Source organism: Balaenoptera acutorostrata, chromosome 2, assembly GCF_949987535.1.
Source record: "Balaenoptera acutorostrata chromosome 2, mBalAcu1.1, whole genome shotgun sequence".
Lineage (NCBI taxonomy): Eukaryota > Metazoa > Chordata > Mammalia > Artiodactyla > Balaenopteridae > Balaenoptera > Balaenoptera acutorostrata.
The window spans coordinates 146686669-146709228 of record NC_080065.1 but is presented as its reverse complement, the minus strand read 5'-3'; the positions used below and the strand labels follow the sequence as shown (position 1 = coordinate 146709228).

The window sequence follows — 22560 nt, the reverse complement described above, 5'->3', positions numbered from 1 at the left end:
TGCCTTTTCAAATGTCACTCTGGTCGATGATCTGAACGGACTGGAAGGGGCATGAGCCAAAGCTGAATGACCAGTTAGAGGGCTTTGGTCATCGTAAGAGATAACGGCTTGCATTGGAGGGATGGGAAAGAAGTGAGCAAACTAGAGACATATACTAGAAGCAGAACCATCAGGTTTGGTTTGGGATGAGTAAATGCCATTTATTGAGGTAGAAAAGGCTAGCAAAAGGCAGATTTGGGAGGGAAGAACCAAGAGTTCTAATTTAAATGTGTTAGATTTGAGATCTCAAGTAAGCAACTATAGATAGGGGTCTCGGAGTTCAGGGGAGAGACCTGGGTTAGAGACACAAACGTGGGTTAGAGATACAAATGCAGTACAGAGGTGGGATTCTAAACCACAGCAGTAGATAAGATCACAGGGGAGGGTTTGTAGAGTGAGAAAAGAGGCCAACACTGAGCCCTTACAATCTGACATTTCAGAAAGATGTGGAGATAAGGATTTTTAGAGATGGAGTTGAGACTAGAGAAGCTGCAAAAAAAATAAAAAGGAGAAGACAGTGATAACTGACCCAGAGCACAAGTGGAGGGACACTTCTTTTGCAAGATGCAGGCAGCTTATAGAATAAATGATAGCAAGATGAGAGCATTCCTGACTGTTGGCAGGAGCCAGTCTCTGCGAGGAGGAGGTACAGTACCCAAGAGGCAGGGGTGCTGGGGAGAAAGGTACAAGTTAAGAGAGTAGAGAAGGTATGAAAACAGTTGACTCAAAGTGGGAGAATGAATATGAGTGTCAAACTGTCAGGCAGTGTTGTGTGCCCAGGTCAGCTCCTAAAGTTGGTTGATCCTGAATCCTCAGGGATGCCAATTGGCCCAGAGGGTGGTTTTCTCCAGGAATGATCTTCATTTCTCAAAAGGTGCTAATACCAAAGTACCAGGACTTCCCTGGTGGCGCAGTGGTTAAGAATCCGCCTGCCAATGCAGGGGACACGGGTTTGAGCCCTGGTCTGAGAAGATCCCACATGCCACGAAGCAACTAAGCCCGTGCGCCACAACTACTGAGCCTGCACTCTAGAGCCCGCGAGCCACAGCTACTGAGCCCGCATGCCACAACTACTGAAGCTTACACACCTAGAGCCTGTGCTCCACAACAAGAGAAGCCACTGCAATGAGAAGCCTGCACACCACAACGAAGAGTAGCCCCCGCTCGCCACAGAGAAAAGCCCGCATGCAGCAATGAAGACCCACCGCAGCCATAAATAAATAAATAATTTAAAAACAACAACAACAACAACAAAGTACCACATCCCACCCCTAGCCTCCTTTGAGGCTGTTTCAGAATCAGCTGCACGATCCCCAACCCAAGTCAGAAACCAGGTATTCAGACATCCTTAAGTATCCAGATACCTTAGGAGCAGGTATCAAGGTGAGGCTAAAACCTGATGCCCACAACTCCACAATGAGGTCTGTGGGGAATCAGCAAGAGGAAGGCAATCTCTCCAGACTCCAGGCTCTCAAGGTTCCAGAGGGAAGGGGGTTTTCTCTTTCTTTAAATGGTATAATCCTATTAATATACAAATTGTCATAAATTTAAACCATGCTAATCTCCCGTATACATACACACACAGGATAATCCTAATAAGAGGTGAACACATAGCTTTACAGATAATTTTTATACCCCCAAATAAACCTAACTGTAATAGTAACTAAAACTCACACAGGCTTACTCCTTGACGAGCCTATTTTGGGTGTTCATGCATTAGCTCATATAATCCTCCTGACAACCTGCCCAAGGTCACAGAATAAGTTGCTGAGCCAGGATCTGATTTTTGAGGCTATACTCCTCACCACTATGCTTTCCTGTCTCATGTAAGCATATATGTATTTAAATAAAAGTGATCCTAAAGACTGTTCTACAACCCACATGGTACACCAAAAAAGTTCCATGGTTATCTTTCCATGTCTACATATGTAGATCTACTTTGTCCTTTTTAATGAGCACATTTTACTCCAGTGTTTAACTGTATCATATTTTCCCATTATAAACTATGCAGCAACAAACAGCTTTGTAAACACATCTGGGGACACTTGTATGAGGGGTTTCCCCATGTACTGTTGATCTTTCCTGTGCCTTCTCCCCATCATTTGTCATCCTGCCAATTCCAACACCTGGAACCCTCCTGAAGCCTTAGTCTTTTCTCCATTGTCATCTCCTCAAGGTCATTTCATCATCATCATCTTAATCTGCAACAGACTCCAAATTGGTCTCCCTGTCTCCAGAGCGAGGTTCTAAAACGCAAACCTGACCTTGTTACTTCCCTCCTTAAAACCTTTCCGGCAGAGGACTATGTCCCAGATGAAGGAACAAGATAAAACCCCAGAAGAATTAAGTGAAGAGGAGATAGGCAATCTACCTGAAAAAGAATTCAGAGTAATGACAGTAAAAATGATACAAGATCTTGGAAAAAGAACGGAGGTACAGATCGAGAAGATACAAGAAATGTTTCACAAAGACCTAGAAGAACTAAAAAACAAACAGAGATGAACAATACAATAACTGAAGTGAAAAATACACTAGAAGGAATCAATAGTAGAATAACTGAGGAAGAAGAATGGATGAGTGAGCTGGACACAGAACGGTGGACATCACTGCCACAGAACAGAATAAAGAAAAAAGAACGAAGAGAAATGAGGATGGCCTCAGAGACCTCTGGGAGAACATTAAATGCACCGACATTCGCATTATAGGGGTCCCGGAAGGAAAAGAGAGAGAGAAAGAACCTGAGAAAATATTTGAAAAGCTAATAGTTGAAAAATTCCCCAACATGGGAAAGGAAACAGTCACCCAAGTCCAGGAAGCAAAGAGAGTCCCAGGCAGGATAAACCCAAGGAGGAACATGCCGAGACACAGAGTAATCAAATTGACAATAATTAAAGACAAAGAAAATATATTAAAAGCAACAAATAACATATAAGGGAATTCCCATAAGGTTATCAGCTGATTTCTCAGCAGAAACCCTGCAGGCCAGGAGGGAGTGGCAAAAGTGAAGAAAGAGAAGAATCTACAACCAAGAATACTCTACCCAGCAAGGCTCTCATTCAGATTCGACAGAGAAATCAAAAGCTTTACAGACAAGCAGAAACTAAGAGAATTCAGCACCACCAGACCACCTTTGCAACAAATGCTAAAGGAACTTCTCTAGGTGGAAAAGAAAAGGTCACAACTAAAAACAAGAAAATTACAAATGGAAAAGACCACTGGTAAAGGCAAATATACAGTAAAGGTAGGAAATCATCTGCACACCAATATGATATCAAAACCAGCAACTGTGAGAAGAGCAGAGCACACCTGCAGGATACTGGAAATGCATTTGAAATTTAAAGACCAGCAACTTAAAACAATCTTGTTTATATACAGACTGCTATAACAAAACCTCACGGTAACTGCAAACCAAAAATCTACAGTAGATACAAACACAAAAAAGAAAAAGGAATCCAAACTCAACACTAAAGTTAGTCATCAAATCACAAGAGAAGAGAACAAAAGAGGAGGGATAAAAAAGACCTACAAAAACAAATCCAAAACAATAACGAAATGGCAATTAAGTACATATAGATAACTATCTTTATAAACATAAACAGATTAAATGCTCCAACCAAAAGACAGAGACTGGTTGAACGGATACAAAAACAAGACCCGTATATATGCTGTCTAAAAGAGACCCACTTCAGATCTGGGGACACATACAGACTGAAAGTGAGGGGATGGAAAAAGTTATTCCATGCAAATGGAACTCAAAAGAAAGCTGGAGTAGCAATACTCATATCAGACAAAATAGACTTTAAAATAAAGACTGTTATGAGACAAAGAAGGACACTTCATAATGATCAAGGGATCAATCCAAGAAGAAGATATAACAATTGTAAATATATATGCACCCAACATAGGAGCACCTCAATATATAAGGCAAATACTAACAGCCATAAAAGGAGAAATCGACAGTAACACAATAATAGTGTAGGACTTTTAACACCCCACTTACACCAATGGACAGATCACCCAGAAAGAAAATCAATAAGGAAACGCAGGCCTTAAATGACACATTAGACCAAATGGATTTAATTGATATTTACAGAACATTCCATTCGAAAGCAGCAGAATACACTTTCTTCTCAAGTGCACATGGAGCATTCTCCAGGACTGATCACATGCTGGACCACACAGCGAGCCTTGGTAAATTTAATAAAATTTAAATAACATCAAGCATCTTTTCTGACCACAATGCTACAAGATTACAAACAACTACAAAAAAAAAAAACAACTATAAAAAACATAAGCACGTGGAGGTAAACAATATGCTACTAAACAACCAATGGATCACTGACGAAATCAAAGAGGAAATCAAAAAATGCCTAGAGACAAATGAAAATGAAAGCACAACAATCCAAAACTTATGGGACACAGCAAAAGCATTTCTAAGAGGGAAGTTTATAGCAATACAAGCTTGCCTCAGGAAATAAGAAAAATCTCAAATAAACAACCTAAACTTACACCTAAAGCAACTAGAGAAGGAAGAACAAACAAAACCCGAAGTTAGTAGAAGTAAAGAAATCATAAAGATCAGAGCAGAAATAAATGAAATAGAGATGAAGAAAACAATAGAAAAGATCAATGAAACTAAAAGATGGTTTTTCGAAAAGATAAATGAAATTGATAAACTTTTAGCCAGACTCATCTAGAAAAAGAGGGAGACGGCTCAAAGCAGTAAAATTAGAAATGAAAAAGTAGAAGTTACAACAGACACCACAGAAATACAAAGCAACTATATGCCAATAAAATGGAAAACCTAGAGGAAATGGACAAATTCCTTGAAAGGTACAATCTCCCAGGACTGAACCAGGAGGAAATAGAAAATATGAACAGACCAATCACAAGTAATGAAATTGAAACTGTGATTTAAAAACTCCCAACAAACAAAAATCCAGGACCAGATGGTTTCACAGGCAAATTCTATCAAACATTTAAAGTACAGTTAACACCTCCTTCTGAAACCCTTCCAAAAAATGGCAGAGGAAGGAACATTACCAAACTCACTCTATGAGGCCATCATCACCCTGATACGAAAACCAAAGATACCACAAAAAAATAAAATTACAGGCCAATATAACTGATGAACATAGACACAAAAATCCTCAACAAAATACTAAAAACAGAAGCCAACAATATATTAAAAGGATCATATACCATGATCAAGTGAGATTTATGCTGGGGATGTAAGGATATTTCAATATCTGCAAATCAATCAGTGTGATGCACCACATCAACAAACTGAAGGATAAAAACCATATGATCATCTCAATAGATGCAGAAAAAGCTTTTGACAAAATTCAACATCCATTTATGATAAAAACTCTCCAGAAAGTGGGCAGAGAGGGAACCTATGTCAACATAATAAAGGCCATATATGACAAACCTACAGCTAACATCATACTCAACAGTAAAAAGCTGAAAGAATTTCCTCTAAGATCAGGAACAAGACAAGGATGTCCACTCTCGCCACTTTCACTCAACATACTTTTGGAAGTCCTAGACACGGCAATCAGAGAAGAAAAAGAAACAAAAGGAATACAAACTGGAAAAGAAGAAGTAAAACTGTCACTGTTTGCAGATGACATGATACTATACATAGAGAATCCTAAAGAGGCCACCAGAAAACTACTAGAGCTAATCAATGAATTTGGTAAAGTTGCAGGATACAAAATTAATGCACAGAAATCTCTTGCATTCCTATACACTAATGATGAAAAATCTGAAAGAGAAATTAAGGAAACACTCCCATTCACCATTGCAACAAGAAGGATAAAATACCTAGGAATAAACCTACCTAGGGAGACAAAAGACCTGTATGCAGAAAACTTTAAGACACTGATGAAAGGAATTAAAGATGATACCAACAGATGGAGAGATATACCATGTTCTTGGACTGGAAGAATCAATATTGTGAAAATGACTATACTACCCAAAGCAATCTACAGATTCAATGCAATCCCTATCAAATTACCAATGGCATTTTTTACAGAACTAGAACAAAAAATCTTAAAATTTGTATGGAGACACAAAAGACCCTGAATAGTCAAAGCAGTCTTGAAGGAAAAAAAACGGAGCTGGAGGAATCAGACTCCCTGACTTCAGACTATACTACAAAGCTACAGTAATCAAGACAGCCTGGTACTGGCTCAAAAATAGAAATATAGATCAATGGAACACGATAGAAAGCCCAGAAATAAACCCACACATCTATGGTCAATTAATCTAAGACAAAGCAGGCAAGACTATACAATGGAGAAAAGACAATTTCTTCAATAAATGGTGCTGGGAAAAATGGACAGCTACCTTTAAAAAAATGAAATTAGAACATTCTTTAACACCATACATAAAAATAAACTCAGAATGGATTAAAGACCTAAATGTAAGACCAGATACTATAAAACTCTTAGAGGAAAACATAGGTAGAACACTCTTTGACATAAATCACAGCAATATCTTTTTCAATCCATCTCCTAGAGTAATGGAAATAAAAACAAAAATAAACAAATGGGACTCAAAAGCTTTTGCACAGCAAAGGAAACCATAAACAAAACAAAAAGACAATCCACAGAATCGGAGAAAATATTTGCAAACAATGCAACGAACAAGGGATTAATCTCCAAAATTTAGGGCTTCCCTGGTGGCGCAGTGGTTGAGAATCTGCCTGCCAATGCAGGGGACACGGGTTCGAGCCCTGGTCTGGGAAGATCCCACATGCCGCGGAGCAACTAGGCCCGTGAGCCACAATTACTGAGCCTGCGCGTCTGGAGCCTGTGCTCCGCAACAAGAGAGGCCATGATAGTGAGAGGCCCGCGCACCGCGAAGAAGAGTGGCCCCCACTTGCTGCAACTAGAGAAAGCCCTCGCACAGAAACGAAGACCCAACACAGCCATAAATAAATAAATAAACAAATAAATAATTAAAAAAAAAAAAAATCTCCAAAATTTACTAAGAGCTCGTGCAGCTCGTTATCAAAAACAAAATAATAATCCAATCAAAAAATGGGCCTAAGATCTAAATAGACATTTCTCCAAAAAAGACACACAGATGGCCAAAAAGCACATGCAAAGAAGCTAAACATCACTAATTATTAGAGAAATGCAAATCAAAACTACAATGAGGTATTGCCTCACACCAGTCAGAATGGCCATCATCAAAAAAAAATCTATAAACAATAAATGCTGGAGAGGGTGTGGAGAAAAGGGCACTTTCCTACACTGTTGGTAGGAATGTAAATTGATACAGCCACTATGAAGAACAGTATGGAGGTTCCTTAAGAAACTAAAAGTAGAGCTACCATATGATCCAGCAATCCCACTCCTGGGCACATATCTGGAAAAAAACATGGTTTGAAAGGATACATGCACCTCAATGTTAGTGCAGCACTGTTTACAATAGCACATGGTAGCAACCTAAATGTCCATCGATAGATGAATGAATAAAGATGTGGTCCATATATACGATGGAGTATTACTCAGTCATTAAAAAGAATGAAATAGGGACTTCCCTGGTGGCACAGTGGTTAAGACTCTGTGCTCCCAATGCAGGGAGGCGGGGTTCAATCCCTGGTCAGGGAACTAGATCCCACTTGCATGCCACAACTAAGAAGCCTCTCAGGCCACAACTAAGGAGCCCACCTGCTGCAACCAAGGATCCCAAGTGCCATAACTAAGAAGCTGGCAAGCCGCAAGTAAGGAGCCTGCCTGCGGCAACTAAGGAGCCCAAGTGCCGCAACTAAGAAGCAGGCGAGCCACAACTAAGGAGCCTGCCTGCCGCAACTAAGGAGCCCACCTGCCACAACTAAGACCCGGTGCAACCAAATTACTTAATTTTTTTTTTTTTTTTTTTTTTAAAGAACGAAATAATGCCATTTTCAGCAACATGGATGGACCTGGAGATCCATACTAAATGAAGTAAGTCACACAGAGAAAGACAAATATCACATGATTTCACTTATATGCGAAATCTAAAAAAATGATACAAATGAACATACTTATAAAACAGAAACAGGGCTTCCCTGGTGGTGCAGTGGTTGAGAATCTGCCTGCTAATGCAGGGGACACAGGTTCGAGCCCTGGTCTGGGAAGATCCCACATGCCGTGGAGCAACTGGGCCCGTGAGCCACAATTACTGAGCCTGCGCTCCGCAAGAAGAGAGGCCGCGATAGTGAGAGGCCCGCGCACCGCGATGAAGAGCGGCCCCCACTTGCCACAACTAGAGAAAGCCCTCGCACAGAAACGAAGACCCAACACAGCCATAAATAAATTAAAAAAAAAAAAAAAATTTTTAAATAAAAAAAAAAAAATAGAAACAGACTCAGTCTTAGAGAACAAACTTATGGTTACAGGTGGCGGGGGGATAGACTGGGAGTTTGGGATTGACATGCACACTGCTATATTTAAAATAGATAACCAAGAAGGACCTACTGTATAGCACAGGGAACTCTGCTCAATACTCTGTAATAACCTACATGGGAAAAGAATTTGAAAAAGAATAGATACATGTATAACTGAATCCCTTTGCTGTCTACCTGAAAGCACAACATTGTTAATCAACTATATTCCAATATAAAACAAAAAAATTTTTTTTAATTTATAGTGCACCTTGGAAACAGTATATATGATTTCTATAAGCACATAAAGAGCTTGTAAGGACTTGAGATGGTATATATACAAAAGAGCATTTCTCAATATGGGATCCCTGGAACAGTGCAGAATTTTTCTCTATTTCAAGGGGAAAATATTCGTGAAATTTGTATTTGCAGATATAAGAAAAAAATTGAACACATCAATAGCACAGAAGGATGATATTCAAAGTGTGTATACTGATACAGAGGCAGCATTTACCAACTAACTACCACATGTATGCTCTTTGCAGTAAGTGGTTTTTGCTACATATCTTGTCATAATTTCAAATTTTTCTGTAATGATATTTAATATTTCTAAGTTTGTATACAGTTTAAGATATATGTATAACTATTGCTGAAAATAAGTGTGTACATTTTAGTTTGCTTTATTATGCAGGAAAATACTATTAAATAAATGATAAATGAAAAACAAAATGAAACCTTTCCGTGGCACCAAACACCCCCAGGACAAACTCTAAACCCCTTGCACAGTTCAAAAAACCATATGGCCCCTGCTTCACTGTCCAGACTCCCTTGTTGCCAGACACACTCCTTGCTCAAACCTAAAGCAGGAAAAAAACAGAAAGGCAGTTTTCACTTAACAAACTGTGTTATCTTGCTTCCTGCCATCTGCAAAAGCTGTTCTCTCTGCCCAGAACGCTTCTCTTCCATCAAGTCTCCATCCACATGTCCCTCCCCAGGAAGCCTTCCCTGTCCTTCCCTAGACTGGGCTGGGGAGTGCTCCCCAACTCCTGGTCCTCCCCACCCCCACGTGCATCTTCCTTTATCACAATGGCATTTGATACCTCTCTCCCCACTGGATGCCAGGCACCTGAGGGCAGAGGCAATGTTGTGACTTAACCATGGTAGGTGTAGGCTTGGTCCCTAGCACATGGGGCCTCAATAAATGGTAAATGATTAAACTACTGGAAAGAACAAAGTCAACTTAGGACATTTCTGCCATAGTATTGACCCTTTTGGAACTTGGTATAGGGACTAACCTTCCTATATAGGTTAGTTCAGAATTAGTCTAATAGAGAATATTAGCATTAATATATTTAAAAGGCTTTGTGTCCCTGTTGAAGGTTAACTGGAATTTAAAACCTGAAAAATGTCAATGCAAGAATAAGTTAGGTGTGGGACTTCCCTGGTGGTGCAGTGGTTAAGAATCCGCCTGCCGGGCTTCCCTGGTGGCGCAGTGGTTGAGAATCTGCCTGCCAATGCAGGGGACACGAGTTCGAGCCCTGGTCTGGGAGGATCCCACATGCCGTGGAGCGACTAGGCCTGTGAACCACAATAACTGAGCCTGCGCGTCTGGAGCCTGTGCTCCCAACAAGAGAGGCCGCGATAGTGAGAGGCCCACGCACCGCGATGAAGAGTGGCCCCCACTTGCCGCAACTAGAGAAAGCCCTTTCACAGAAACAAAGACCCAGCACAGCCATAAATAAATAAATAAATAATTAAAAAAAAAAAAAAAAAAAGAATCCGCCTGCCAACACAGGGGACACGAGTTCAAGCCCTGGTCCGGGAAGATCCCACATGCCGTGGAGCAACTAAGCCCGTGAGCCACAACTAATGAGCCTGCATGCCACAACTACTGAAGCCCGCACGCCTAGAGCCCGTGCTCCACAACAAGAGAAGCCACCACAATGAGAAGCCTGTGCACCGCAACAAAGAGTAGCCCCCGCTCGCCGCAACTAGAGAAAGCCCGCACGCAGCAACAAAGATCCAACACAGACAAAAATAAATAAATAAAATAAACAAATTTTTTTTTTAAAAAAAGAAGAAGTTAGGTGTGGATGAACCTTACGTAGGTAAGAGCACGTTTCAGTCCAGTGCAGGGGAACTGTCTGATTGAAAGAAACTTTAATCCTACAGTATTACCGCTTGGACAGATTAGATTTCCAAACAGGGCTTCTCATAAGCTTTCTCAAGTAATAAAGCCAAACACATGCTACTTAATAAACTGTTTAAAAACAGCAACAATACCCACAAAAGGAATTAACTATATTAATGGAAAAGCATCTGTTTAAAATTCTGAAAGTCAACAAACATTAAGCACTTTGCGTCTGACTAACAGCAGTGAAGAGAAGATCACTCGTGCCCAGGTCTGACCAAGGACAGTGACTAACTGGTAAAGGACTGACCAGTTGCCTTGCTCCCAGCCCTTTGTTCCCTCCACCACAACAAACCACTTTCCAAAGTTTCTAAATATATTGTAGGGTATGAAAGTCGCTCAAAACTAGGCTTTGCTTTTCAAAGTGGCCCTATTATACCTGAGGATATGAGGTCTAATCCTCTCCCTTAAAGTCAAGTGCTGCGTTGTCTTACTTTGTTCTCTTTTAGAAGTCTTTCTACTAATTTCAGAAATCCAGACTGGTTCAGCTATGTTTACAGGGTCAAAGTTTGAAAGTCAGGGGACTTCCCTGGCAGTCCAATAGTTAAGATTCTGCACTTCCACTGCAGGGGCATGGGTTCAATCCAGGGTCGGGGAACTAAGACCCTGCATGCCGAGCAGCGCAGCCAAAAAAATTTTTTTTCATTTTTCTTAAGTAAATAAAACTAAAAAAAGAAGTTTTAAAGTCAGGATCAGAGTCTATATGTGTTCCTAGTGTTTCATGCCTAATATCTTGCAGATTCCTCTAATAACGATGGAAAAGAAAAGGCTCACATTCTAACTTGACTATAGATGCTACAGATGTTTCAGGAGAAAGCCTTCCTATATAAGTTAGTATTTAGGGGCTTCCCTGGTGGCGCAGTGGTTGAGAATCTGCCTGCTAATGCAGGGGACACGGGTTCGAGCCCTGGTCTGGGAAGATCCCACATGCCACGGAGCAGCTGGGCCCGTGAGCCACAACTACTGAGCCTGCGCGTCTGGAGCCTGTGCCCCGCAACGGGAGGGGCCGCGATAGTGAAAGGCCCGCGCACCGCGATGAAGAGCGGTCCCCGCACCGCGATGAAGAGTGGCCCCCACTTGCCGTAACCAGAGAAAGCCCTCGCACGAACCGAAGACCCAACACAGCCAAAAATAAATAAATAAATAAATAAAGTAGCTATAAAATTAAAAAAAAAAAAAAAAAAAATGCTTTAAAAAAAAAAAAAAAAAATAAGTTAGTATTTAGCAAGGATCAAATTCAATTGGCTGCCTGGCCCAGGCAAGTTAAGTGAGTTAAATAGGTTGAGTCACAGAAGAGAGTAAGAGGAATACTTCAGTTCTCCCCTCAAACCATCTCACACAGGGTTCAGAGGACAGAAAACCCACACTCCACCTAAAAGGCAGCCACTCTACCAAGTGTTGGAAACAAGGGCCTACTATAAACAGGTCTGCTTTTCCAAGAGAAGCTCTAAAACCAAAGATATGTGAAACTCTTAATTTAAAATGGTGGCAACAATTAATTTTTTTAAACATCATCCACTCCCTCTGCCCAAAGAAAAAAAGAAAAAAAAAGAAAATCCATGAGCAATCTGATATTTTGATTCCAATCTCAGTTATGGAATCAAAATACCAGTTCTATCATTTTCTAGCTCTTCATGTCTTTGGTTTATCAGTGAACTTCTGAGCTTCACTGTCCTCATCTGAAAAACAGGGTCATGAACATGAAACACAATAATGCTTATTAAAGACTGAAAAACAATTCCCAACACAGAGTTAGCAAATAAATAGAGTTTCCTATAGGTAGAAAGTGGATCTTACTATCAGTAAATTATCTGCTGAGGTCTTCAAAGAACCCAATTGAAGAGCTCAAGGAGGCAGAATTCTCAGGAGATTTAGAGCCTTTCAAATTCTGATCACTGAATACAGAGTATTGAAGGCATTAGAAACTAAACAGAACCAGAAATAAAGAATGCCTAGCAACAGACACAATGAGCTGGAAGTAGCTCTTCCTATTAAGAGATCTAATCACTGTCACTAGTTAATGGCCACAAAAAGGTAGTAAAGTACACATGGAGGGGTATATGTTTCAGGGAAAACAGTGGCAGCTTCTAAAATAAGCTGTTAAAACAAAGCAGAGGGTTTCAGGGAAAGTTTTTTAACTCGGACAAACTTCTCTTGTCAGATTATAGACTCTTGTCTGTTAAACACATCTACTAGTTTTCATACAGTTTTAAGCAAATTCCAAACAATACCAACCACAATATTAGGAAGAGTTTGTTAAACAAAGAATTGCTTTATTAATACAAACTATTAATACATACCCACAGACTATAAAGTGCTAAGAAATTTAAATATCTAAGTCATAGCAAACAGGTGGCAATTCAACATCCAGGGTCGACAGAATGCTTGAGGGAGACTGCAACAGATCTAGAAAACAGGAATTTCTTGTTCAATATCTGCAAATCCTCGTGTCCATCAACACACACACTAGTTGTCACTCTTAATCATGAATTCTTGTTTTTCCCTTTGTCTAATGAATCTTTACCCCCGCCCCACCTACACACACACATACCGGCTCTCACTTATTTCTTGGAATGTGGCTGTGGCCACAGAATTAACCTTCATTATGAGATAAATCATAGAAGTACCCGAAATTCCATCATTCTTAGAGACCCCAGTAAGGGCCAACAATTATCATTAATGCAATTTAGCAAATAGTGTGAGGTATTCCATCAGAACAAATAGAAAACATACTGATGATGGCTTCTGACCACCAGTTTGAACCAAGACCTCAAACCCTCTGCAGTAAAGGTTTGCCAATCGATGCTATTACGTGGGTCTTGATCCTACACGAGGTTTGGGTGTAGCTTGGAATTCTCATTCCAAGCAAGTTTATTATACTTCAGCTTATAACCTAAGAAGTTACACACTAAATTTCCTCTGGTTTTGCTTGTATCTAAGACTGTCCAGATTCCAGAATGACAATTTAACTGGGCATTTGGGACTAAAAAGCAGTACCAGTTGAGAATAGTTTTCATTATCCTGAAACCTTATCCCTGCAGTCTGAAGGACAGAAATTACTTACAGGCTAACGTTCTGCACAACCTGTCCCCACGGTAATGGAAGTGTTATGACACAGATTGTTTACAGACCTTCTAGAAGGGCACTCATTCACTTACTAGACTCCCAGGGTGGAGGAGGCATCTTCAGAGGTGAAGGGGGGCCCAGGTGTAAGAGCTGTTCAAGCTCCCTCTCCTCATCGAGGATCATGAGAGGCACTCCATTCAAGGGCATGTGTGCAATCTGGTGCTCTTCAGGCAGGTCGAAACTCTCGAAATCTGCCACAGAAAAGTACTTTGTCAGGGCAGCATTCCTCAGGGTGGTCAGCTTTCACAGGGCCCATGAGCTCAAACTATTTTTTATAATAATATTAATACCTTTTTCCACTGTGTTGACATTTACAATGATGGTCCAAAAGCAATGGTGGATAAAACTGCTGTGCACGAATCAAGGCAGTGGCAATAAACTATGCTTAGTAGTCACTATATTCCTCGCAGCCATTCACTTGCAGTAAAAAAAAGCGTTTCACATAATGTTACTCTACCACATGCAGTAAACAGTATTAATTTTATTAGCTCTCAACCCTTGAGAACATGTCTTTTTAGTATTCTGTATATGATGTGAAGTATGCCATAAAACACATCTACCGCATACTGAAGGACCATGGTGTTTTCCAAGAAAAAAAGATTCGTGCAATTATTTGATTTGCAAGCTAAACCAGAGGCCTTATTCCTGTACACCATTTACTTGGAAGAACTGAAAGACAAACTGTGGTAACTCAGCCTTGGATATGTGTCGAACATTTTTCTCCAAGGAATGAAAGAAGTCTACCACTTAAAGGGAAACGGTATTTGTTGCCGATGATAAAATTCAAAATTTCAAGGGGAAAAAAAACTGGAATATCAGTAAACTCATCTGTAATCATTAGCTTAACAGCTTCCTAATACTGAAGACTTTTCTGATGAGATCAGCGGTGATATTAATGAGTGTGCTTTTGATACTTCATAATGAAACATTTCAACATGACCTACATTTTTTAATTAATTTATTTTTTATTTGATTTATTATTGGCTGTGTTGGGTCTTCGTTGCTGCACACGGGCTTTCTCTACTTGTGGCGAGCAGGGGCTACTCTTCGTTGCGGTGTGCAGGCTTCTCATTGCGGTGGCTTCTCTTATTGCGGAGCACAGGCTCTAGGCACGCGTGCTCAGTAGCTGTGGCTCGAGGGCTCTAGAGCGCAGGCTCAGTAGTTGTGGGGCACGGGCTTAGTTGCTCTGCAGCATGGGGGAATCTTCCCGGACCAGGGCTCGAACCTGCATACGCTGCATTGGCAGGCGGATTCTTAACCACTGAGCCACCAGGGAAGCCCTCAGGCATTGTTCAACTTGACATAGAGCCCTCTTTCTAAATGGTTTGCTAAGAAGACTGTCCCCTAACGTTGAAAAGGTCTAATCTCCCCCTAGGTGGTTAGCTTTTGAGGACAGGAACAATGTTTTCCACATCTTAGCTCGGATTCCTCTACTGACCTAAGATTATACCTTACAAATAAATCCACAAGTGTATTTGTTCAAAGCAACCCAGATTCAGACAGCCTTGTTATAGTCTTGGATCACATGTCTTATTCATAGCTATATCAAGTTACAGTTGAATTGGATCCTAAGAGAAACTCAAGGCTAAAGCATTTGTGCGATACCAAAAGATATTACCTAATGGGTTGAAGGGAAAGAATTTTTCTATTTCTGGATAGGTGTCATCTGAGGCAGGAACAGAGCTTTTTGCTTTAACGGTCTTCTCAGTCATCTAAAACAACCCAAGAAAACATATATTAGTGAGAGTGGAAGTCTTGTCAACTGATTAGTACAAGAGATCATAGGGCTTTTTTAAGACATGTGACTGCTTCACCACATTTTTTTTTTTTTAAAGGTATGTGTATTTTTTTTTTTAATATTTTTAAATTATTTATTTATTTATTTTATTTTTGGCTGTGTTGGGTCTTCGTTTCTGTGCGAGGGCTTTCTCCAGTTGTGGCAAGCGGGGGCCACTCTTCATCGCGGTGCGCGGGCCTCTCACTGTCGTGGTCTCTCTTGTTGCGGAGCACAGGCTCCAGATGCGCAGGCTCAGTAATTGTGGCTCACGGGCCTAGTTGCTCCGCGGCATGTGGGATCTTCCCAGACCAGGGCTCGAACCCGTGTTCCCTGCATTGGCAGGCAGACTCTCAACCACTGCGCCACCAGGGAAGCCCCACCACATTTTAAATTGTTTTCAATTTCATGCTGACTTCTAAGAAACCATAATCCTTCATTCTCAAAATTACAAATACAATTCAGCAAGCAATTCTAATATCATGGCTCAAAAGTTAATTCTAAAATATAAGTATCAGCACCTGTTAGCATAAGTTATCAAAATGCAGAGCGGAGTTAATTCAGAACTAATTGACTCAATCACCCAACCTAACAAAGGAGAAAATAGGCATGAATTACCCAGAATAGAAGCTAATCCGGGAAGCCATTTTTGGCTGTTGGAAATATAATTTTCCGTTGGTGTGTCCATCAGTGTTACCTAAATTATTTGCTTGGTTAATTTTAAAAACCAGTTTGTGTTCCTCAAATACACAGAGTAAGAGGCAGCCAAAGACAGCCAAGGACTTTAGAAGCCCACAGTGGATAATTCCCTAGTCTGGAATTGGCAGGCAGTCCACGATGATGGGCCAAAATGGAAGCCTGCATAGTCTTGATTTATGCTTACGTCACATGTGCAGGGCTAGAGGAAATCCCTAAGGCAGGGTTTCCCACGTTTCAGTTCTGTCACATTCGCATCACCTTTGCTATATCCTCGCAATACTTGCCTTTAACATTTCTCTTACTCAACTCAGTTTTTTAAAAAAGACATCCTTGTCCTGAAACCACACATGTAGGTCTCAGTTTGAGGTCAAGTCCTAGTTGTTTTTTCCTAATACACATTAAACAAAACAATTAGTGAAATGAAGTGTTAATCCACATGCTAAAGTTATCTTTCATAGCCAAGTCGTCTCAGTTTAGGATGCACTAACCTACAATTTGTAAACACACATACAAAGGTCAACATGCTACCGCGTTATAACCTAAAAATCTGGTGCTTGCTCTGGAAGGAGGGGAGAAGGATGGCAGCACCTGAGCTGTTATATTAGCAACGTGACCTCTTGCAAAATACCCTCCCTCTCAGTACTTTTTAATCTGTAAGTACATTCTACCAATCAATCTGCTTAAAGACACTCATTAAGGGCAGGTGAGGCAAAAAATTCACCAGCTGCTACTGATAAATGTGATCTCGTGTTACAGGGAAAGTCCACAAAGACAGTAAGATGATTCTCTTCTGCTAATCTATGTTTGCTAGCCTCTATTTCTTTCTATTCACACAGGAGAAAGTCAGGTAGGATGCCAATAGTCATTTTAAAAGTCACAAGTTCTGAAGTGTTTAAACAGCATCTTTATTTATAGCCAACACTTACCTTTTTGGTAGAGAAGGCTGTCTGTTTCTGTTTGAGGGGTCCATTCGTCTTTATTGACTTTTCTGTAGCTCTGTTAACAGTTCCCAAAGCCTTTCTGGCAGCTTTAGGTAAAGCTGGTGGAGCATCAAACATTTTGCCAACATGTGGTGTTGAAACCTGAGATCTCCCATCTAAAGCTTTGACTGCTAAAGAAAAAGTCTTACCGTGAGATTATTCCAGCAGTAAACGCCTATGCAACTTGAAGGCTGACCTTGCCTATAAACGTGGCCTAATTCTCACACCCAAACTTAACACCCTTTTGACAGTGGCATGGTCCTATGCCTAACAGTACTTCAGTTCAGTACCCTCTTAAATAATCTCATTAAGATACTGAACATGAAAAACAGACCCATAACAAGCACCTGGCAGTAGCAGTATTGGGTAAACCTGACTCCAATTGCCGGCGAAGTATACTAAATGCCTCCCCCAGGTCCAGGCCACACCCACCACTGATTCACAATACCTGTGTACCTGATTGCCGCCTGTATACTTACAAGGCCCAGACCCCAGCTTCAGCCCATCCTTAGAAGCCACACGGGTGCCTGGTTCTCCATTTTCCTTGTCAACATAGATCAGAGTAGCCATTCTGGATTACCTAGGGGTGTGAAATACTCATTAAACCCTGGGAGTTAGGGAAGATGAAAGAAGCTAAGGTGTAGCACAGACCCAACTTTCTACCCTGGGCACGTCTATGCAAAAACAAGAGCTAAGCAGAGGGAGAAACCCGATCTTGAGCCTACAGGCACTTAATCCAGCTCTTAACTCTTGAAGCCTGAGTCAGGGGCCCTAAGTTCCAGAAGAGTTGGCGGTTTGGGACTGGCACAGGCCCTGCTACCCATCGGAACCGAACCGCCGTGGGCTGCGGACGCAGTCCAAAGGCCGTGGCTCAACCGGCTGGGCGCTACAGACGTCCCGGGGTTAGTCCCAGCCCCCAATCCCCAGCCCCGGCTCCCAGACATACGGACCCCGCTTCCCAGACCCCCACCCCAGCCCCGCTTCCTACCCTGCCGGACCCCTCCCGCCCAACCACTCGCGACCGCTCCATTCACCCACGCTGGGAACAACGGCCAAACTCCTCCTAGACACGGTCTCCAGCGGTCGCGCGCGACTCGGCGTTTAAACCACAACTTACGCCGCTATTGGTTCATCCGTCCAGGAGGCGGGGCAGGAGTGGGGAGGAGGCTCCCGGGAAGAACCAATGGTAGGAACCTAAGCTCCCTGGGCTCCGCCCCGAAAGCTTCCCCCGGCAACTTTGTCGCTTGTTTCCCGGGAGGAGAAATATGAAACCCACTGACACCTTGATCACGGATTTCTAGTTGTTTTTTAACCTGCTCCCCACAGAAACAGAAGGGGAGTAAATATGGTCTCCAATTCCAAGAAATAAATAATTATGATGATTATTGTAATACCAAGATACAGAGTTGGTTTTTGGAGTTTTTTGTTTTTTCCTGAGACACTTTGGTGTCCAAGACGTTTTCAAATGAGAAGATTGTGAAGTTCAAAAAGTCAAGGTGAGGTGGTGACAGAACTATTTTCCTAAAGTCTTCAACTAATCAACTATTTTTCCAGAGAGTAAATAGAGCAGATCAAATCAAAAAGAAGGGGCAGGGCTTCCCTGGTGGCGCAGTGGTTGAGAATCTGCCTGCCAATGCAGGGGACACGGGTTCGAACCCTGGTCTGGGAAGATCCCACATGCCACGGAGCAACTAAGCCCGTGAGCCACAATTACTGAGCCTGTGCTTCTGGAGCCTGTGCTCCGCAACAAGAGAGGCCGCGATAATGAGAGGCCCGCACACCGCGATGAAGAGTGGCCCCCGCTTGCCACAACTAGAGAAAGCCCTAGCACAGAAACGAAGACCCAACACAGCCATAAATAAAAATAAATAAATAAATAAAAATTTAAAAAAAAAAAAAAAGAAGGGGCAGCACTAGAGGAAAGGCATTGTAGTCATCGGGAAAATGACGAAGGGAGATGGATACATAATAGTTGTATTTTAATTAGAGATATAAAAAATACATATACAGTCAATATATAGTCAGGTGGGGAAAAAAAACCCATATTAGGTCTACTGAACACTAGCAGGGAAGAATTAAAAATTAAGACATGAAAATACAGGTAGATAAAACGGCAGTGTTTGTGTCATTCTGTGGTGCTTGTGATTAAGGTGGACTGATTCTGAAACTAACATAATATTATAAATCCATTATACTTCAATTTTTTTAAAAATGGACTGATTATTTCCTAATTGCAAGACTATCATCAATATTTCAGGTTAGGATGCTGTCTCTGTTATACAGAATCCGGCTTAGGAACAAAATAATGACCTAATGAGTACAAAATTCAGGCTTCCTTTAAAGTTCTATCATTTAATAGGGACTTTTTTTGTTTGTTTTTGGCCATGCCGCATGGCACTCGGGATCTTAGTTCCTAGACCAGGGATCGAGCCGTGCCCCCTGCAGTGGAAGCGCAGAGTCTTAACCACTGGACCGCCAGGCAAGTCCCAATAGGGACTTATTTTAAACTTTTAACATCTCAACAATATATTCATCAAAGCTGGTGGGGGAAGGACAGAGAGTGAACAAGAGAAAAAGATCAGAGGAATAATAAAGATATACAAAAGGAACTCCAATTTCCAAGATATGGGGAGAAATTGTGCTTGAAAAAGTTGGTGACCTTTTCCTTTCTACAGTAAATAGAAACATATTAAACAAGATAAAGGAATCAATTCAAAAGACCAAGGGTGACCTGTGTCATCCAAACCAGGATGGTCACCTCCCAACAGGTCACCAGATACTTTTTAACTTGCAGGGAAGCTGGGAGAGAGGAGTTGAGCCTACATTACTCTTTCACAGAAGGCTTAGCACTATACCTGGCATAGATATGGTTCGAAATATATGCCAGTTCATTGTCCCTTCTTCCCTGGCATTTCAGGATCAAAATTGATTGAATGACTCATTCATTCAACAAATATTTATTGAATGCTTACTAAATGCTAGACATCAAGAAGAAAAGAGGAAGGACAAAAAAATGCATACCTTCTTTGCCCCTTCTCTGTCCTTTCTCCTTTATCCCTACCCCTACCCTTATTTCCTCCCTGTATCTCCTTCTAAATGTCTCAGCTCCATATTACATCATCAACACACAAAAGTGTTCATTTTGAAACCAAATCTGCACGACACTGTCAAAAAACAAAATTCAATCAAGTAAACTTTAAAATCTAATTGACTTTATTCAACAACTCATAAATTAGACAGCATCCCACCTAGCAACCAGAAGCATGCTCCAAGGGGTTGTACAAACTGAAAAGTTTTTGTAGGAAGAAGGGTGGGGCACGAAGCTATTAGCAAAATAACAGAAAGGATTATTTTTAGGCTGGGACATCTTTGGGGGGCGGGGAAGGGGGCAAGGAACAACAAGGTTTTTACAGCTGATTGCCTCTTCTTCCTCTGAGAGGCAGGGTGGGGGTGAGGGGATGATAGAAAGGGTCCACGTGACATATTACCTCTTCAGTACTGACCAGGAAATTCCAAACTGATTGATTGGATTACATTTTGAAGTTGTGATTATGTTAGGTGTTAAATCTAGGTTTGGTATCATGGGCTTTAGCACAAGTGACACCATTTTGGGCCTGTGGCTTTTATCTTTAACAACACCTACAGCTTCCAAGTGGGGATTCTTTATCTCCTGAAGTTTTGGGGCATAAGGTTTATATCTCCCTAGGGTAAGTCTTCCCCCCAAAACAGAAAGCACTGTGTCTCCCAAGGTCATGCAGTAACTGTAAAATGCACAACCACTCCCTCTTTGAGTAACCACTGTTTCCTTACTAATGATGCCCCAAACCTACTCTGCTATACCCCGGACCATTACTGGAGATACCCAATTGCTAAACCATCCTCACCTTATAAATGCATCCAGATCCTAATCAATCCCAGTTGATCAAACAGCAATCCATCCAGAACTGATCCCTGCTTCCCTAGACCCTCCTCAGAATCCTCCAGGGGGAACCTGAACCTTACAAAAGGTTCTTCCCTCTTGTCCAGCACATTCTATAATTCCTCTGAGAGATGTGCTCCCTGGCTTGTGCCTGATAGTTTTAACTAAATACAACTTAACACTTCCAAGAAAATTTTGGGAATTGTTTTAAGGAGATAAAAGCAAAGTTTGGGACTTCCCTGGTGGCTCAGTTGTTAAGAATCCCCCTGCCAATGCAGGGGACACATGTTCGAGCCCTGGTCTGGGAAGATCCCACATGCCGTGGAGCAACGAAGCCTGTGCACCACAACTACTGAGCCTGCACTCTAGAGCCCACGAGCCACAACTACTGAGCCCACGTGCCTAGAACCTGTGCTCCGCAACAAGAGAAGCCACCACGATAAGAAGCCCGCGCACCGCAACAAAGAGTAGCCCCCGCTCGCCGCAACTAGAGAAAGGCCGCGCGCAGCAACGAAGACCCAACGCAGCCAAAAATAAATAAATAAAATATATATTTAAAAAAAGCAAAGTGTGAGTGATTCACAGACTACTCACTTTCAGACTATTTTCTGACTTCTGTCCCTTCAGCTATTGCCCTGTAAAATCAAAATTAATATTTACATTCCTATGCTAGGCACTGAACATTCTTAATAAGAAAAAATAGATTATATTATGATGAGATCTCTTATTGAGGCAAGGATCTCACTCTGACATTTGAAAGGAACGCATACTGTTTTGAAAAATAAAACGTGACCGGAACAGAGAGGATAGGACCAAAAAAAAAAAGGGGGGGTGGGGGTGGGGAATTCTACTCCAAAATGACTATTTTCCAGTATTTTTTTTCATATTATACTTTAAAGGAAGGTTGAGATGTCATAAATATTACTGTTTTCCTAAAATGGAAATCGTTTTATAGTATTTTTTTCCTAATGGTAAAATACAAGATCACATTGGGGCGAGGTGTCACAATTACCGAATAGTGCCTCATGTTCTCATAGTACCTGGTATACCTTTCATAGCGGCTTTCTAGAACTATACATTTTTGAATAATTCAGTGTCTTTCTCACTCCGTATGATGTAAAGTCGAGGAGAGGAAGACACTTTGTGTTTACCTTGTCTTCAGCGTGTTACACTACCTGGCTACTAATTAATGCTAATTTTAACTTTTTTTTAACTTCACGCACTTCCCCCTTCATTTCACAGCGCTCTAGTGAGGCTTAAGCTGTTGTCTGCGCTCTACTAAGTTTTTGTTTGTTTGTTTTGTTTTACGTCGTATGATGCGGCGACTCTTAAAAAAAAGTTTCAAAGAACAGAGCGGAAAAGAAGCTGCTCAAACCTAACCCACTCTACAGACCCACAGTAAAGAAACGGACACACCTCAACATCTCGCGAGACCAGCTCTGCTTGGGAGCCTGA

General features: G+C 41.4%; 1 protein-coding gene across 8 annotated transcripts; it reads right to left on the bottom strand.

Moving 5' to 3' along the window:
• Window positions 1-12859: 12859 nt before the first annotated feature.
• On the bottom strand, window positions 12860-22555 carry PTTG1 (PTTG1 regulator of sister chromatid separation, securin). 8 transcript variants are annotated; one of them, XM_007171431.2, is made up of 7 exons: window positions 22522-22555; window positions 21700-21740; window positions 17666-17766; window positions 17133-17314; window positions 15352-15445; window positions 13766-13924; window positions 12860-13013 (listed from the first exon to the last, which is right to left on the bottom strand). In XM_007171431.2, exons 3-7 carry the CDS (start codon window positions 17754-17756, stop codon window positions 12934-12936), a joined length of 606 nt encoding a protein of 201 aa, XP_007171493.1. In that variant the 5' UTR covers window positions 17757-17766; window positions 21700-21740; window positions 22522-22555; the 3' UTR covers window positions 12860-12933. The 8 variants fall into 8 exon arrangements, with proteins under 8 accessions (XP_007171493.1, XP_007171489.1, XP_007171490.1 ...); XM_007171427.3 differs by having other exon boundaries at window positions 17133-17317; window positions 22522-22548; XM_007171428.3 differs by lacking the exons at window positions 21700-21740; window positions 22522-22555 and adding an exon at window positions 18225-18314 and having other exon boundaries at window positions 17133-17317.
• Window positions 22556-22560: the final 5 nt, after the last annotated feature.

Excerpts from the sequence above, each read along its gene's own strand:
- PTTG1 (XM_007171427.3), bottom strand. The coding sequence starts at position 17,756 with ATGGCTACTCTGATCTATGTTGACAAGGAAAATGGAGAACCAGGCACC. Across the intron at positions 17,318-17,665 it reads GAAGCTGGGGTCTGGGCCTT|CAGTCAAAGCTTTAGATGGG; the intron begins GTAAGTATACAG and ends CTTTTTCTTTAG. Across the intron at positions 15,446-17,132 it reads CAGCCTTCTCTACCAAAAAG|ATGACTGAGAAGACCGTTAA; the intron begins GTAAGTGTTGGC and ends GGGTTGTTTTAG.